The sequence below is a fragment of the Hemiscyllium ocellatum genome, chromosome 11, assembly GCF_020745735.1.
Source record: "Hemiscyllium ocellatum isolate sHemOce1 chromosome 11, sHemOce1.pat.X.cur, whole genome shotgun sequence".
Classification (NCBI taxonomy): domain Eukaryota; kingdom Metazoa; phylum Chordata; class Chondrichthyes; order Orectolobiformes; family Hemiscylliidae; genus Hemiscyllium; species Hemiscyllium ocellatum.
In genome coordinates, this window is record NC_083411.1 from 43,738,117 (window position 1) to 43,756,262 (window position 18,146).

The 18,146-nt window shown below is 44.5% G+C and overlaps 1 protein-coding gene across 1 annotated transcript in view; it reads right to left on the reverse strand.

The window, feature by feature from the left end:
- LOC132820318 (sodium- and chloride-dependent neutral and basic amino acid transporter B(0+)-like) overlaps nt 1-18,146 on the reverse strand; it is an 87,759-nt gene that overhangs the window by 60,124 nt on the left and 9,489 nt on the right. Inside the window, exon 3 of the mRNA XM_060832342.1 lies at nt 8,650-8,781. Within this exon, the coding sequence (XP_060688325.1) occupies nt 8,650-8,781 (132 nt within the window). The remainder of the gene's footprint in view (nt 1-8,649; nt 8,782-18,146) is intronic.

Below are 18,146 nucleotides of genomic sequence, written 5' to 3' on the forward strand. Positions count from 1 at the left end.
ATGTGGTCAGTTTAATTTCACCTCTCTCGTAAGACTTCAATCAATTACACTTCTTGACTGAGCTCAGCAAGACAATCTATAAGCCTTTTAGTCCTGTACTGCTGCCAGATCTCTCTGGATGTAAATACAATTCTATAAGTTTCACAGAATGTATTCATTTTGTTGCAATAAGTACAAAGATTTGGAGGTGCCAGTGTTGGACTGGGGTGTACAAAATTAAAAATCACACAACACCAGATTATAGTCTACCAGGTTTATTTGGAAGCACTAGCTTCAGACCACTGCCCCTTCATTAGGTGGTTGTGGAGTATAAAATCGTTGAACATTTTTGCTGTAAATTCTGTGTCCTATGATCTTCTACTCCACGACCACCTGATGAAGGAGCAGTGCTCCGAAAGCTAGTGCTTCCAAATAAACCTGTTGGACTATAACCTGGTGTTGTGTGATTTTTAACAAAGTACAAAGAGTAATTGTGAGTGCCTGACCTCAGTGACACAAATGTCTCAAATAATTTAACTAAAATTTACCTTTTTGAAAAGACAGAGCTTCCTTTGTTTTCCATAGAGACAGTGGTTACATGACAAAAATAATCAAGCCTTATTACTGTATTGAATGACAATCTAATTACAAAGCAGTGAATATAAATGGGCAGGTTATATATCCTGATTGTTTCTCTTTAAAGAATGTTAATTTCACGCATTATTCTGGCAAACCTTCTCTGAATCACTTCCAACACATTTATCACCTTCTTTAAATAAGATAACCGGTACTGTGCACAATACTCCAGATAATGGTCTCACCAGTGCTCCATCTCAATAAAGAATAAACACCCCAGTTCACCTCATGATAAGTCGTAACATGCAATCAGCTTTCCTACTTACCTGCATACTGACATTCAGCAATTCTTTCATGAGGACACCCTTTGCATTTCTCACACCAATATTAGAGGCATAGCGTCACAGAGTTGTGCAGCATGGATACAGATCCTTCGGTCCAACTTGTCCATGCCGACCAGACATCCTAACCTAATCTAGTCCCATTTGACAGCACTTGGTACCTATCCCTCTAAACCCTTCCTGTTTATATATCCATCCTGATGCCTTTTAAATGCTGTGATTGGACCAACCTCCATCACTTCCTCAGGCAGCATATTTAATGCACGCACCTCTCTATGTGAAAAAAGTTGCTCCTTAAGTCTCTTTTATATCTTTCCCCTCTCACCCTAAACCTATGCCCATCGAGTTCTGGCCTCCTCTACCCCAGGAAAAGACATTGTCTATTTATCTTATCCATGCCCCTCATGATTTTATAAACTTCTATAAGGTCACCCCTCAGCCTCTGACGCTCCAGGGAAAACAGGCACAACCTATTCAACCTCTCCCTCTAGCTCAAATCCTCTAACCCTAGCAACATCCTTGTAAGTCTATTCTGAAACCTTTCAAGTTTCACAACATTTTTCAAATAGGAAGGAGACCAGAATTGCACACAATATTCCAAAAGTGGCCTAATTAGTGTCCTGTACAGTTGCAACATTGCCTTCTAACGCCTCTACTCAATGCTCTGACCAATGAAGGAAAGCATATCAAACACCACCTTCACTATCCTATCTACCTGTGACTCTACTTTCAAGGACATCCCCAGGAACACACCATTAAGTGTATAAGTCCTGCTTTGACTTGCTTTTCCAAAATGCAGCACCTCCATTTATCTAAATTAAAAACCATCTACCACTCCTCAGCCCATTGGCTGTTGTACTCTGAGGTAACCTTCTTCGCTGTCCACTACACCCCCAATTTGGTGTCATCTGTAAACTTCGTAACTAAACTTCCTGCGTTCACTTACAAATAATGTATAAAAATGATGAAAAGTAGTGGATCCAGCACCGATCCTTGTGGCACTCCACTGGTCACAGGCCTCCAGTTTGAAAAGCAACCCTCCATTACCATACTCTGTCTTCGACCTTTGAGCCAGTTCTGCATCCAAATTGCTAGTTCTCCCTGTATTCCATCTAACCTTGATGACCAGATTCCCATGGGGAACCTTGTCGAATGCCTTACTGACATCCATATAGATCATGTCTACTGCTCTGTTCTTATCAATTTTTCCTGCTAAAATGGGCAATTTAATGGCTCTGTATTTTCCATTTATCAGATATTTGCTTTCACACTTAAATTTCTTTTTATAGCTTTCTTATCTTCTCCATACTTTCCTAACTATCTTTTTGTCATCAGAAATTTGGTGTTCTAATTCAGTCCCTTCCTCTCGTTAAGATCTTTAAATTATGAATATAAATTGTCTGGGATGGGTGTCCATTAAGTCAGCATCACTTTGAAACACATTGGGAGGAGTGGCGCTCTTCATTTCAGGAGGGGACCTGAGCAGGAATAGTTGGAGGCAGCCTGGGACAGTAAGTGATGTCAACAGTTACCTCTGGGGTTTCTGGCCGACGCTTCAGGAATGGAACTGAGAGGGAGCAAGCCGGATAGCAGCCTCGGACAGTAAATGATATAAATACTTACCACGGGCATATGCGGCCTTCACTTCAAGAGTGGAGCTGAGCAGGAATGAACCGGAGGGCAGACTGGGAAGCTAAGTGATATAAAAACTTACCATGAGGATTTGGGGCCTTCACTTCAGGAGCAGGCCTGAGTGGGAATGGACCAGAGGCCAGCTTGGGAAGGTAAAAGTTTATGATTCTGAGTGTTTCAACTGAGGGGGGAACTGAAAAATAATGTCATAGGATGGCTATGGCTTGATTGGCTAATAGGGAATCTGCTAAATTTGAATCTGTGTTAATGTTGAGTCTGTGTTCAATTGAATACATGCTAGATTACTGTTTATAACTGATGTTAAGATTGAGATCATAAGCAGTTAATTTAAAAAAAAAACCCAAATTCAAAACTAATTAATTAAATGAGGAAAGAAGGTCAGGTGATGTGTTGTTCCTGCATGATGTGGGAGCTGTTGGACCCCATTTTCGGTCCCAGTGACCACATCTGTAGTAAATGTTGGTTACTCAAGGAAATGTAGCTCAGAGTTGATGTGCTGAATTCTGAGCTTGGATGTTGTGACAGAGAGGGGAAGAGTTACCTGGACGCTGAGTTTCAGGAGACAGTCACATATCTTAGTTGGAGGCATAGGCACCCATTCTCCGTGACCAAGATCGAGAGTCTCAAAGGTTGCATTGCCTACCCACTGCTCGGGTTCAGGATATTTCATCTGGGCTACGAAGGAAGTTGGAGTGGGAGGGTAAAGATCCAATAGGTACCAACAACATAGATAAAACTAGGGCAGAGATTCTGTTAAGGGTGCATGAAGAAGACCGACGAACTAAATTAAAAAGTAGAACCAAAAAGGAAATAATCTCTAGGTTGCTACCTCAGCCACAAGCTAATTGGCACAGGGTCAACATGATTAAGCAGGTAAATGTGTGGCTTAAAGATTGGTGTGGGAGAAATAGGTTTGAATTCATGGGGCATTAGCACCAGTAGAGGGGACAAAGGGAGCTGTTCCATGCGACAATTTTCATCTGAACCGTGCTGGAACCGGAGTCCTTGAGAATCGCGTAGCTCGGGCTGTGGACAGGTCTTCAAACTAAATAGTCGAAGAGAGAGTTCAGTTGTAAGGGAAATTAGAAAACCTAAATTCAAGGAGGAGGTAAGAGTGCATGTTAGCGATGTGGTGGATGGTTATCAGACAATAGTGGTGAGGGTCAGATCAGGTGAACAGCTCTATGCAACAAGGAATTATTAAATAGCAGTGGAAAATTTACCAGGAGATCAAATTCTAAAGCTTTGATTCTGAATCCATGAAGCATTCAAAACAATATTAATGGGTTAACAGTACAAATAGAAACAAAAGGGTAGAATTTGGTTATGATTACTGAGAGATGATTACAAGGAAACCAGGTCTAGGAATTGAATATCCAAGGCTACTCAGCATTTTGGAAAGATAGACTGAAAGGAAAAGAAGGTGGTAGAGCTTTGCTGGTGAAGGAAGAGATCAGTGTTCTCATTAGAAATGACATAAGTACAGGAGATCAAGATGTGGAATTAGTCTAGATAGAAATAACAAGTAGCAAAGAGTGGAAGGAATTGGTTACAATAATCTACAGGTCCCCAAACAGGAGTTCTGCAGTGCGACACAGTATAAACCTGGAAATATTAGAGACTTGCAAGGAAGGTACAGCAGTAATTATGGGTGATTTTAACATGCACATATATTGGAAGAATCAAATTGGCAAGGGTAGCCTGGAGGCAGACTTTATTGAATGTATTCTAGATTGTTTCTTAGAACATAATGTTATGGAACCAACCAGGGAGCAGACTATCCTGGTTTTGGTAATGTGAAATGAAGAGAGATTAATTGATGACATCTTAGTGAAAGATCTTCTAAGGAGTAGTGCCCAGAATATGGTAGAAATCAAAATTCAGTTTGAGGGTGAGAAAGCAGAGTCCCACAATAGTGTTCTGGAATTAAACACATGAAATTACATGGGCATGAGGACAGATTTGGTCTGAGTAGATTATGCAGGAAAGCCACATGGTAAGAAAGTGGATGAGCAGTGGCTGTTGTTTAAAGAGCTACCCAATTCCTCACAACTAAAGTATATATACCAGGAAGGAAGAGAGATGGTAAGGGGGGTAAAAACATCTATGGATAAGCAAGGAATTCAAGGACAATATCAAGTCAAAAACTAAGGTATGCCAAAAGCAAAGGCAAGTGGCAGGCTAGAAGATTGGGAAACTTTCAAACATAAACAAAAGAATAGAAAAACATTTCTAAAAAGAGCTAATGTAAATTACAAAAGAAAACGAGTACAAAATATAAAAAAGGATAGCAAATGTTTCTACTGGTACATAAAAGTGAAGAGAGTCTCGAAGGTGAAAGTTGGTCCCTTGGAAGATAGAAATCGGAGCATTAATAGTGGGGAGTACTGAAATGGCAGAGATGCTGAATCTTTGCCTCAGTTTTCATGATGGAGGCTAATATTACCGTTCCAAGTCAGAGGCAGTAGAAAGGGTAGAACTAAGAACAATCAACATCGATTGGGAAAAGGTACTCAGGAAACTACGAGGATTGGGGGCAGAAAGTGCAGCAGAGATAGTGGATCCATTGTTTACAATGTTCCAAAATTCCCTGAACACAGGAAAGGGGACAGTGGATTGGAAAAATGCTAAAATAATGCCCTTACTCAGAAAGAGAGGCAATACATGGGAAATTAAAGACCAGTTACATTAACATCTGCTATTGGGGAAAGGTCAGAATCAATTATCAAGGAAGCAATATCAGGACATTTGGAAAGTCAAAACGCTGTCCATCAGTGTCAGCATGAAAAGACATGAAAGGCAAGTCATGTTTGGCTAATTCAGTAGAGGTTTTCAATTATATAACGAACAAAGTGGATTATAGGGATCCTGTAGATGTAATAAAGCTCGACTTCCTGAAGGCTTTCGATTAGGCGCCACACAAAAGGTTAATTCCTAAAGTTGGATCATATGGGATTAAGGGTAATTTATTAGCTTGCATAGGTGACTGGCTGATGGACAGAAGACAGAGTCAGAATAAATGGTTCCTTTTCTGGACGGAAAGAAATAACTAGTGGGATCCCACAGGGTAAGGTCTTTGGACCCCAGCTATTTACAATCTACATTAACAACTTGGATACAGGGATTGAAGGCTCTTTAGCCAAATTTGTGGATGACATAAGAATAATTTTGATAACATAAGACGGTCAATTGCATTTAGGACATATGAACCTTATAAATGACCATAGGTAGGTAGGGGAGTAGGCCAAAATGTGGATAAGTGTGAGGGCATGCATTTTGGTTGGAAAAATGGAAAGGCAACCTATTATCAATATGGGGAGAGATTTTGGGGTGCTATGGTACAGAGGGATCTGGGTATCCTCATCCATGAGTCACAGAAAATGAGCATGCAGGTACAGCAGATCATAAAGAAACCAAATGGAATGTTGGCTTTTACAGCCAAATAAATAGAATATGAAGGTAAGGAAGTATTGTTGCAACTACACAAGGTATTGGTGAGACCACACTTGGAGTATTGTGTTCATATTTGAGAAAAGCTGTAATGACATTGAGGCAGGTCAGAGGAGGTTCTATACGGGTTTCAGAATTAAGGGGTTTGTCGTATGAAGAGAGATTGAACAGTTTAGGCCTACACTCTCTGGAATTTAAAAAAAATGAGGGGAGGTCAAATTGAGCTATTCAAGATGATAAAAGGTGTGGATAGAATAGATGTGGAAGAGATACTTCCTCTTGTGGTGCATTCTAGGACGAGAAGTCATAATCTTAGGATAAGGGGTAGCAAGTTTAAAACAGAGTTGAGGAGAAACTATTCTCCCAAAAGGTTGTGAATCTGTGAAATTTGATACCCCAAAATGCAATGGATGCTGGGACAGTGAGCAAATTTAAAGGTGCAGAGGAGATTTACCAGGCTGTTGCCTGGAATGGAGAATAGGTCGTACAAGGATAGGTTGAGAATGTTAGGCCTTTTCTCATTGGAACGGCGAAGGATGAGGGGTGACTTGATAGAGGTTTATAAGATGATCAGGGGAATAGATAGAGTAGACAGTGACTTTTTCCCCAGGTACAACAGAGTGTTACAAGGCGTCATAAATTTAAGGTGAAGGGTGGAAGGTATGGGAGGATGTCAGGGGTAGGTTCTTTACCCAGAGTGTGGTGGGGGCATGGAATGCTCTGCCTGTGAGAGTGGCAGAGTCAGAATCATTGGTGACCTTTAAGCGGCAATTGGGTAGGTACATGGATAGATGCTTAAGCTAGGACAAATGTTTGGCACAACATCGTGGGCCGAAGGGCCTGTTCTGTGCTGTATTGTTCTATGTTCCTTGTTCTAAGCGTCAGACAGATGTTTAATTGGTAATAGGTTGAAGGATTATGGAGACAGGGCAGGACAATGGGGGTGGAGGAGCAAATCAGCCATGATCGAATGGTGGAGCAGACTTGATTGGTGGAATGGCCTAATTCTGCTCCTACATCTCATGAACGTATGCGGGGGTGGCTTGGGACTCCAGTGGCTAGCACTGCTGCCTTATAGCACCAGATATTGGGTTCGATTCCAGCCTCAGGTGACTGTGCAACTCCACACAGACATTCTGTCCATGTCTCTGTGTGTTTCCTTTGGGTGCTCCAGCTATCTTCCACAGCCCAATGATGTGCAAGTTAGGTGGATAGCCATGGAAAATGCAAGGTAGGGGGGTGAGTCTGGGGAAGATGCTGCATGGAGCAATGGTGTGGACTTGATTGGCCAAACCGGCCTGTTTCCACCCTGTAGGGTTTCGGTGATTCTATTTATGAAAAACCTTTGTCATGTAACATAATGGAAACCGGACATTCACCAGTTTACCTTTATTCACAGTGCTTAACTCATGAATCACGTGTGTTTAGATTAAACTGGGGTATTATGGTAATCTCACACAACAGCAGGAATAAATGCTGACATGACACCAGTTATTTATACTGGTAGATGAATGCCTCATTTGCTTGATTACAAATATCTGATTGTGAACACATTATTGATGGATAAATGGAATCTTACGGATCAGGAGCTTTGATCTATGGAACAAAGGGAATTTGATGTCCATGTACACACAATAATAAATGTAACCAAAATGGTAATTGGAATTGTTCAAGGATCTATAACATAGGAAGGAGCTGGTGTTGTATTGTCCAGAAGTTTACTCTGATGGTGTCTAGTTTGGTTCATTCAGATTCGGCATCATAACTCAGGAAGGTCAGCTCACTGCACAGCTGGTGTTGACAGGAATAGTGTCAAAGTTTGAAAGGTTACTTTTTGAAGAGTGATTATATTTGTTGTATTCATTGAGATGAAGATTAATTTAAGAGACACCCTTTAAATAATTAGGAAATTCAGTTACGTAAATGTGGAAAAGCTGTTTCATCAGGTTTCTGGGATTAAAAGTAAAAGGAAGCATTTTTTTTTAATTAGAGACCAGTCATTGTGTGAATGAGGAATGAATTTTTCTCACTAAAGACACTGGTAATCTTGAATCATTTGTCCATAAAGCTGTGGGTGTTACTGCTCAAACTGAAGATTGATTAATTCTCATCAGTCACAGGTAACAGGGAGGTATGTAGCAAGCACAGAATTGAGGGACAGCTCAGCCAGGATGTAACTGAATGGTGAAATAATAGACTCAGTTGAACACAGCGCAACCTTAGCAGTAATGTGTGTGGCAGGGTGTAAAGCCTTCACTTCACAAGATTTCCCCAGATTACTGCACTTCCAAACTCCAGTGTTGTCAGGAAAACATCTGAAGGCTTTGTATGATTCTCATGAAACCTCAAGTTATTTCTTTCTTTTCACCTGGTATCAGATAATTGACATCATTTTTTTCATTTATAAAATTGAAAATAGACCCAGCTCCATTATTACTATTTCACCAACAGGGCGGGTATTGAACAAGAAATGAAGACATTTCACTGATGATGCTTGTCTCTTCACTGCCTGCATTGGCCTTTGTGAAGTGTGAGGAAGATCAGGTTATAGCCAATAATTCACCAAGTCTCCATTAGATCACATGACAGAATCAATATTTCTCGATGAAGTGCCTAAGACCATTTAGACTGCCGTGGAATAAACACTAACCTTGTAACATGGGCACAGCTTTCCAGATTGTCACAGGACTGAGGCTGGCAAACTGTCCAAAGGAAATTTCCAAGAAAAACAGTGGCATCCCAACGAGTGCCAACATGAGGGTGTAGGGAATAAGGAATACAGCTGGAAAATGGAGGAAACAATTTCAGGGTTGCATTAGATTTGAAAAGATTAGAACAATCACTCAAACTAAACTTCTGAAACCAATCTGAAATATGTCTCTCTCTGTCTCACTGTCAATTTAATTTTCCATCTGTCTATCTATCCAGAATCAGTCATAATCACATCTTTTTCCCGACACTAGAAATCAATGTTCTCCTCTTTCATTGATCCTGATGACAGTTTGTTTAAGAGGATATCTCTGTGGTATCGAGGTGACATTTCAGTGTCATAGGTCAGAGTGAGATACACCAAATGAATATTCTTTAAGATTTATGTGGAAGAGCTTCATCAAATTTGTAGATTTGAAGATGTGTATATTGTTTAAGTTGTTAGCATTTTTACTTCAATGTGGCGCTGGAAAAGGCACAGCAGGTCAGGCAGCATCCGAGGTTCAAGAGAGTTGGCATTTCAGGCAGGATCCTTCTTCAGTTTTGGGGAGGGGGACGATGGTTGAGAAATAAATTGGGGGAAAGGTGTGGGACAAGGAGAAAAGTATGAGATAGGTGGGCAAAGTGGGTGTAGTGATAGGTCAGTTGAAAGGGTGGAGTGGATGGGTGGGAAAAAAGATGGACAGGTCGGATTTGAGTTGGAGGGTTGGATCTGGGATGGGGGGAGGGGCGATTTAGAAACTGGTGAATTCAATGTTCATGTCATGTGGTTGTAGGCTCCCAAGATGGAGGATGAAGTGTTCCCCTTCCAGTTTGTGGGTGGCCTTGTGTCAGCAGTGGAGGAGACACAGAATGGATATATCCTTTGGGGAGTGAGAGAGGAGGTTGAAGTGGATGACAAAGGGAAGGTAGGGTTGATTGGTGCATACAAAACAGAAATGTTCCCTTAACTGTCCTGCGAGTTTGCACATGGTCTCTCTGATGCAGAGGAGACCACATCAAGAGGAAGGTATACAATTGATGAGATTAGAGGATGTACAAGTAAATCTCTGCCTGAGTTTATCAATGTCCATGCAGTGTGGATGTAGGCTCCCATTGCAATGTCTATGCAGTGTGGTTTGTAAGCTGCCTTCACAATGTTCATGCAGTGTGGTTGTAGGCTCCCTCCTGGATGTCCATACAGTGTGGTTGACGGCTCCCTTTGCAATGTTCATGCAGTGTGGTTGTAGGTATTCTTTTTACAATGTCCATGCAGGGTGATTGTAGGCTCCCTTTACAATGTCCATGCAATGTGGTTGTAGGCTCCCTTTACAATGTCCATGCAGAATGGTTATAGGCTTCCTTTACAATGTCTGTTGAGAAAGTGAGGACTGCAGATGCTGGAGATCAGAGCTGAAAATGTGTTGCTGGAAAAGCGCAGCAGGTCAGGCAGCATCCAAGGAGCAGGAGAATTGACGTTTCGGGCATGAGCCCTTCTTCAGGAATGAGGAAAGTGTCTCCAGCAGGCTAAGATAAAAGGTAGGGAGGAGGGACTTGGGGGAGGGGCGTTGGAAATGCGAAAGGTGGAAGGAGGTCAAGGTAAGGGTGATAGGCCGGAGTGTGGGTGGGGATGGAGAGGTCAGGAAGAAGATTGCAGGTTAGGAAGGCGGTGCTGAGTTTGAGGGATTTGATTGAGACAAGGTGTGGGGAGGGAAAATGAGGAAACTGGAGAAATCTGAGTTCATCCTTTGTGGTTGGAGGGATCCTCGGCGGAAGATGAGGTGCTCTTCCTCCAGCCGTCGTGTTGCTATGGTCTGGCGATGGAGGTGTCCAAGGACCTGCATGTTCTTGGTGGAGTGGGAGGGGGAGTTGAAGGGTTGAGCCACGGGGTGGTTGGGTTGGTTGGTCCGGGTATCCTAGAGGTGTTCTCTGAAACGTTCCGCAATTAGGCGGCCTGTCTCCCCAACATAGAGGAGGCCACATCGGGTGCAGCAGATGCAGTAAATGATGTGTGTGGAGGTGCAGGTGAATTTGTGGTGGAAATGGAAGGATCCTTTGGGGCTTTGGCGGGAGGTGTGGGCACAAGTTTTGCATTTCTTGCGGTTGCAGGGGAAGGTGTCGGGAGTGGAGGTTGGGTTGGTAGGGGGTGTGGACCTGATGAGGGAGTCACGGAGGGAGTGTTCATTTCGGAATGCTGATAGGGGAGGGAAATATATCTCTGGTGGTGGGGTCCATTTGGAGGTGGCAGAAATGACAACAGATGATATGATGTATATGGAGGTTGGTGGGGTGGTAGGTGAGGACTTGTGGGGTTCTGTCCTGGTGGCGATTGGAGGGGCGGGGCTCAAGGGCTGAGAGTGGGAAGTGGAGGAGATGCAGTGGAGGGCATTGTCGATCATTTCTGGGGGAAATTGCGGTCTTTGAAGAAGGAGGCCATCTGGTTTGTACGGTATTGGAACTGGTCCTCCTGGGAGCGGATGCGGCAGAGATGAAGGAATTGGGAATATGTGATGGCGGTTTTACAGGGGCAGGGTGGGAGGAGGTGTAGTCTAGGTAGCTGTGGGAGTAAATGTAAATGTCCATGTTGATTCGGTCGCCCGAGATAGAAATGGAAAGGTCTAGGAAGGGGAAGGAGGAGTCTGAGACGGTCCAGGTAAATTTTAGGTCGGGATGAAAGGTATTGGTGAAGTGGTGGAACTGTTCAACCTCCCCGTGGGAGCACGAGGCAGCGCTGATACAGTCATCAATGTAGCGGAGGAAAAGGCGGGGGGTGGTGCCAGTGTAGCTGCATAAGATGGACTGTTCTACATATCCTACAAAGAGGCAGGCATAGCTGGGGCCCATGTGGGTGCCCATGTCTAATCCTTTGGTTTGGAGGAAGTGGGAGGATTGGAAAGAGAAGTTGTTCAAGGTGTGGACCTGTTCAGTCAGTCAAAGGAGAGTGTCAGTGGAAGGGTACTGGTTGGTATGGCGGGAAAGGAAGAAGCGGAGGGCTTTGAGACCTTCGTGATGGAGGATGGAGGTGAACAGGGACTGGATGTCCATGGTGAAGATAAGGCGTTGGGGACCGGGTAAGTGAAAATCATGGAGGAGGTAGAGGGTGTGGGTGGTGTCCCGAGCGTAGGTGGGGATTTCTTGGACTAAGGGGGACAGGACCGTGTCGAGGGTTGCAGAGATGAGTTCGGTGGGGCAGGAGCAGGCTGAGACAATGGGTCGGCCAGGGCAGTCAAGGTTTGTGGATTTTGGGCAGGAGGTAGAAACGGGCAGTGTGGGTTCGGGACTATGAGGTTGGAGGCGGTGGATGGGAGACCCCTGAGGTGATGAGGTTATGGAGGGTCTTGGAGATGATGGTTTGGTGGTGGGAGGTGTGGTCATGGTCAAGGGGGCAGTAGGATCAGGTGTCTGCGAGCTGGCATTTAGCCTCAGCGGTGTAAAGGTCGGTGCACCAAACTACAACCGCGCCTCCCTTTTCTGCCGGTTTGACAGTGAGGTTGGGGTTGGAATGGAGGGAGTGGAGGGCTGCACGTTCTGTGGGTGAGAGGTTGGACTGGGTGAGAGGGGTGGAGAGTTTGAGGCGGTTAATGTCGCGGCGGCAGTTGGCTATGAAGAGATCGAGGGCATGTAAGAGGCAGGTAAGATGCAGAGTGGTTGTAGGTTCCCTTTGCAATGTCCATGCAGTGTGTTTGTAGGCTCCTTTTCAATGTCCATGCAATGTGGTTGGAGGCTCCCTTTACAATGTCCATGCAGTTTGTTTGTAGGCTCCCTGTACAATGTCCATGCAGTGAGGTTGTAGGTTCCCTTTGCAATGTCGATGCAGTGTGGTTATAGTCTCCCTTTCCAATGTCCATGCAGTGTGTTTGTAGGCTCCCTTTACAATGTCCATGCAGTGTGGTTGTCATCTCCCTTTACAATATCCATGCAGAATGGGTGTCGTCTCCCTTTACAATGTCCATGCAGTGTGGTTGTAGGCTCCCTTTACAATGTCCATTCTGAGCAGCTGTGGGCTCCCTTAACAATGTCCATGCAGTGTGGTTGTAGGCTCCATTCACAATGTCCATGCAATGTGGTTGTAGGCTCCTTTTACAATGTCCATGCAGTGAGGTTATAGGCTACCTTTACAATATCAACGCAATGTGGTTGTAGGCTCACTTTAAAATGTTCATGCAGTGTGGTTGTAGGCTCCCTTTACAATGTCCTTGCAAAGTGGTTGTAGGCTCCCTTTACAATGTCCATTCAGGATGGTTGTCGTCTCCCTTTACAATGTTCATGCAGTGTGGCTGTAGTCTCCCTTTACAACGTCCATGCAATGTGGTTGTGGGCTTCTTTTACAATGACCATGCAGTGTGGTTGTAGGCTCCATTTACATTGTCCATACAGAATGGTTGTCGTCTCCCTTTACAATGTCCATGCTGTGTGGTTGAAGGCTATCGCTACAATGTCCATGCAGTGTGTTTGTTGGCTTCCTTTACAATGTCCGTGCAATGTGGTTGTAGGCTCCCTTTACAAAGTCCATGCAGTGTGGTTGCAGGTTCTTTTTACAATGACCATGCAGTGTGGTTGCAGGTTCCTTTTACAATGTCCATGCAGAGTGGTCCCAGGCTCACTTCACAATGTCCATGCAGTGTGGCTGTAGGCTCCCTTTTCAATGGCCATACAGTGTGGCTGTAGGCGCCCTTTACAATGTCCTTGCATTGAGGTGGTAGTCTCCCTTTACAATGTCCATGCCGTGTGGTTGTAGGCGCCCTTTACAATGTCCATGCTGTGTGGTTGTCAGCTCCCTTTTCAATGTCCATGCAGTGTGGTTTGAGGCTCCGTTTACAATGTCCATGCAGTGTAGTTGTAGGTTCTGTTTACAATGTCCACGCAATGTGGTTGTAGGCTCCCTTTACAATGACCATGCAGTGAGGTTGTAGGCTCCCTTTACAATGACCATGTAGTGTGGTTGTAGGCTCCATTTACAATGTCCATGCAGTGTGGTTGTAGGCTCCCTTTACAATGTCCTTGCAAAGTGCTTGTAGGCTCCCTTTACAATGTCCATTCAGGATGGTTGTCATCTCCCTTTACAATGTCCATGCAGTGTGGATGTAGACTCCCTTTACAACGTCAATGCAGAATGGTTGTCATCTCCCTTTACAATGTCCATGCAGTGTGGTTGAAGGCTATCTTTACAATGTCCATGCAGAATGGTTGTCGTCTCCCTTTACAATGTCCATGCAGTGTGTTTGTTGGCTTCCTTTACAATGTCCGTGCAGTGTGGTTGTATGCTCCCTTTGCAATGTTCAGGCGGTGTGGTTGTAGGTTCCCTTTACAATGTCCATGCAGTGAGGTTGTAGGCTCACTTTACAATGTCCATGCAGTGTAGTTGTAGGCTCCCTTTACAATGTCCTTGCAAAGTGCTTGTAGGCTCCCTTTACAATGTCCATTCAGGATGGTTGTCGTTTCCCTTTACAATGTCCATGCACTGTGGATGTAGGCTCCCTTTACAACGTCCATGCAGAATGGCTGTCATCTCCCTTTACAATGTCCATGCAGTGTGGTTGAAGGCTATCTTTACAATGTCCATGCAGTGTGTTTGTTGGCTTCCTTTAAAATGTCCGTGCAATGTGGTTGTATGCTCCATTTACAATGTTCATGAAGTGTGGTTGTAGGCTCCCTTTACAATGTCCGTGCAATGTGGTTGTATGCTCCATTTACAATGTTCATGAAGTGTGGTTGTAGGCTCCCTTTACAATGTCCATGCAGAATGGTTGTCATCTCCCTTTACAATGTCCATGCAGTGTGGTTGTCGGTTATTTTTACAATGTTCATGCCGTGTGGTTGTAGGCTCCCTTTACAATGTTCATACAGTGTGGTTGTAGGCTCCATTTACACTGTCCATGCAATGTGGTTGTAGGCTCACTTTACAATGTCCGTGCAGAATGGTTGTAGGCGCCCTTTGCAATGTCCATGCAGTGTGGTTGTAGTCTCCGTTTACAATGTCCATGCAATGTGGTTTTAGCCTCCCTTTACAATGGACATGCAGTGAGGTTGTAGGCTCCCTTTGCAATGTTCATGCAGTGTGGTTGTATGCTCCCTTTACAATGTCCATGCAATGTGGTTGTAGGCTCACTTTACAATGTCCATGCAGAATGGTTGTAGGCGCCCATTTACAATGTCCATGCTGAGTGGTTGTAGTCTCCATTTACAATGTCCAAGCAATGTGGTTGCAGGCTCCCTTTACAATGTCCATGCCGTGTGGTTGTAGGCTCCCTTTACAATGTTCATACAGTGTGGTTGTTGGCTCCATTTACACTGTCCATGCAATGTGGTTGTAGGCTCACTTTACAATGTCCATGCAGTGTGGTTGTAGTCTCCGTTTACAATGTTCATGCAGTGTGGTTGTATGCTCCTTTTACAATGTCCATGCAGTGTGGTTGTAGGCTCACTTTACAATGTCCATGCAGTGTGGTTGTAGTCTCCGTTTACAATATTCATGCAGTGTGGTTGTATGCTCCTTTTACAATGTCCATGCAGTGTGGTTGTAGGCTCCCTTTAAAATGTCCTTGCATAGTGGTTGTAGGCTCCCTTTACAATGTCCATTCAGGATGGTTGTCGTCTCCCTTTACAATGTCCATGCAGTGTGGATGTAGGCTCCCCTTTACAACGTACATGCAGAATGGTTGTCATCTCCCTTTACAATGTCCATGCAGTGTGGTTGAAGGCTATCTTTACAATGTCCGTGCAGTGTGGTTGTATGCTCCCTTTACAATGTCCATGCAGTGTGGTTGTACGCTCCCTCTACTCTGTCCATGCAGTATGGCTGTAGGCTTCCTTTTCAATGTCCATGCAGAATGGTTGTCATCTCCCTTTACAATGTCAATGCAGTGCGGTTGTAGGCTCCATTTACACTGTCCATGTAATGTGCTTGTAGGCTCACTTTACAATGTCCATGCAGTGTGGTTGTAGGCTCCCTTTACAATGTCCATGCACTGCGGTTGTAGTCTCCATTTACACTGTCCATGCAATGTGCTTGTAGGCTCACTTTACAATGTTAGAATGGTTGTAGGCGCCCTTCACAATGTCCATGAAGTGTGGTAGTAGGCTCCCTTTACAATGTCCATTCAGTGTGATTGTAGGTTCCCTTTACAATGTTCATGCAAAATGGTTGTTGGTACCCTTTGCAATGTCCATTCAGGATGGTTGTCGTCTCACTTTACAATGTCCATGCAGAATGGTTGAAGGCTCCCTTTTCAATGTCCATGCATTGTGGCTGTCTGCTTCCTTTACAATGTCCATGCAGTGTGGTTGTCGGCTCCTTTTACATTGACCATGCAATGTGGTTGTCAGCTCACTTTACAATGTCCATGCAGAATGGTTGTAGGCTCCCTTTACAATGTTCATGCAGTGTGGTTGTAGGCTTCCTTTACAGTGTCCATGCAGTGAGGTTGTCGGCTCCTTTTACATTGACTATGCAATGTGGTTGTCAGCTCACTTTACAATGTCCATGCAGAATGGTTGTAGGCTCCCTTTACAATGTTCATGCAGTGTGGTTGTAGGCTTCCTTTACAGTGTCCATGCAATGGTGTTGTAGGCTCCCTTTACAATGTCTGTGCAGTGTGGCTGTCGTCTCCCTTTTCAATGTCCATGCAGTCTGGTTGCAGGCTCCCTTTACAATGTTCATGCGGTGTGGCTGTAGTCTCCCTTTACAATGTCCATACAGTGTCGTTGTATGTTCTCTTTTCAATGTCCGTACAGGGTGGCTGTAGTCTCCCTTTACAATGTCCATGCAGTGAGGCCATAGGCTCCTTTTACAATTTACATGCAGTGTGATTGTAGGCTCACTTCACAATGTCCATACAGTGTGGTTGATGGCTCCCTTTACAATGTCCATGCAGTGTGGTTCTAGGCTCACTTCACAATGCCCATGCAGTGTGGTTGTAGGCTCCCTTTTCAATGTCGATGCAGTGTGGCTGTAGTGTCCCTTTACAATGTGCATGCAGTGTGGTTGAAGGCTTCCTTTACAGTGTCCATGCAGTGACGTTGTAGGCTCACTTCACAATGTCCATGCAGTGCGACTGTAGGCTCCCATTACAATGGCCATGCAGTGTGGTTGCAGGTTCTTTTTACAATGTCCATGCAGTGTGATTGAAGGCTTCCTTGGCAATGTCCATGCAGTGTGGTTCTAGGCTCACTTTACAATGTCCATACAGTGTGGTTGTTGACTCCCTTTTCAATGGCCATGCAGTATGGCTGCAGGCTCCCTTTACAATGTGCATGCAGTGTGGCTGTAGGCTCCCTTTACAATGTCCATGCAGTGTGATTGTAGGCTCCCTTTACAATGTCCATGCAGTGTGGTTTCAGGTTATTTTTACAATGTCCATGCAGTGTGGTTGTGGGCTCCCTTTACAATGTCCATGCAGTGTGGTTCTAGGCTCACTTCACAATGTCCATGCGTGTGGTTGTTGGCTCCCTTTTCAATGTCCATGCAGTGTGGCTGCAGTCTCCCTTTACAATGTGGATGCAGTGTGGCTGCAGTCTCCCTTTCCAATGTGCATGCAGTGTGGCTGTCGGCCCCCTTTTCAAAAGCCATGCAATGTGGTTGTAGGCTCCCTTTGCAATGTCCATGCAGTGTGGTTGTAGGCTCCCTTTCCAATGCACATGCAATGTGGTTGTAGTCTCCCTTTACAATGTCCATGCTGTGTGATTGCAGGCTCCCTTTACAATATCCATGCAGTGGGATTGAAGACTTCCTTGGCAATGTCCATGCAGTGTGGTTCTAGGCTCACTTCACAATGTCCATACAGTGTGGTTGTTGGCTCCCTTTTCAATGTCCATGCAGTGTGGCTTCTGTTTCCCTTTACAATGTGCATGCAGTGTGGCTGTAGGCTCCCTTTACAATGTCCATGCAGTGTGGTTGTGGACTCCCTTTACAATGTCCATGCAGTGTGGTTCTAGGCTCACTTCACATTGTCCATGCGTGTGGTTGTGGACTCCCTTTTCAATGTCCATGCAGTGTGGCTGCAGTCTCCCTTTACAATGTGAATGCAGTGTGGCTGTAGGCTCCCTTTTCAATGGCCATGCAATGTGGTTGTAGGCTCCCTTTGCAATGTCCATGCAGTGAAGCTGTAGTCTCCCTTCACAATGTCCATGCAGTGTGTTTGTAGGCACCCTTTACAATGTCCATGCAGTGAAGCTGTAGTCTCCCTTCACAATGTCCATGCAGTGTGTTTGTAGGCACCCTTTACAATGTCCATGCCGTGTAGTCGCAGGCTCCGTTTACAATTTTCATGCAGTGTGGTTGTAGGTTCCCTTTACAATGTCCATGTAGTGTGGTTGTCAGCTCCCTTTTGAATGTCCATGCAGTGTGGTTATAGGCTCCATTTACAATGTCCATGCAGTGTGGTTGAAGGCTTCCTTTACAATGTCCATGCAGTGTGGTTCTGGGCTCACTTCACAATGTCCATGCAGTGTGGTTGTAGG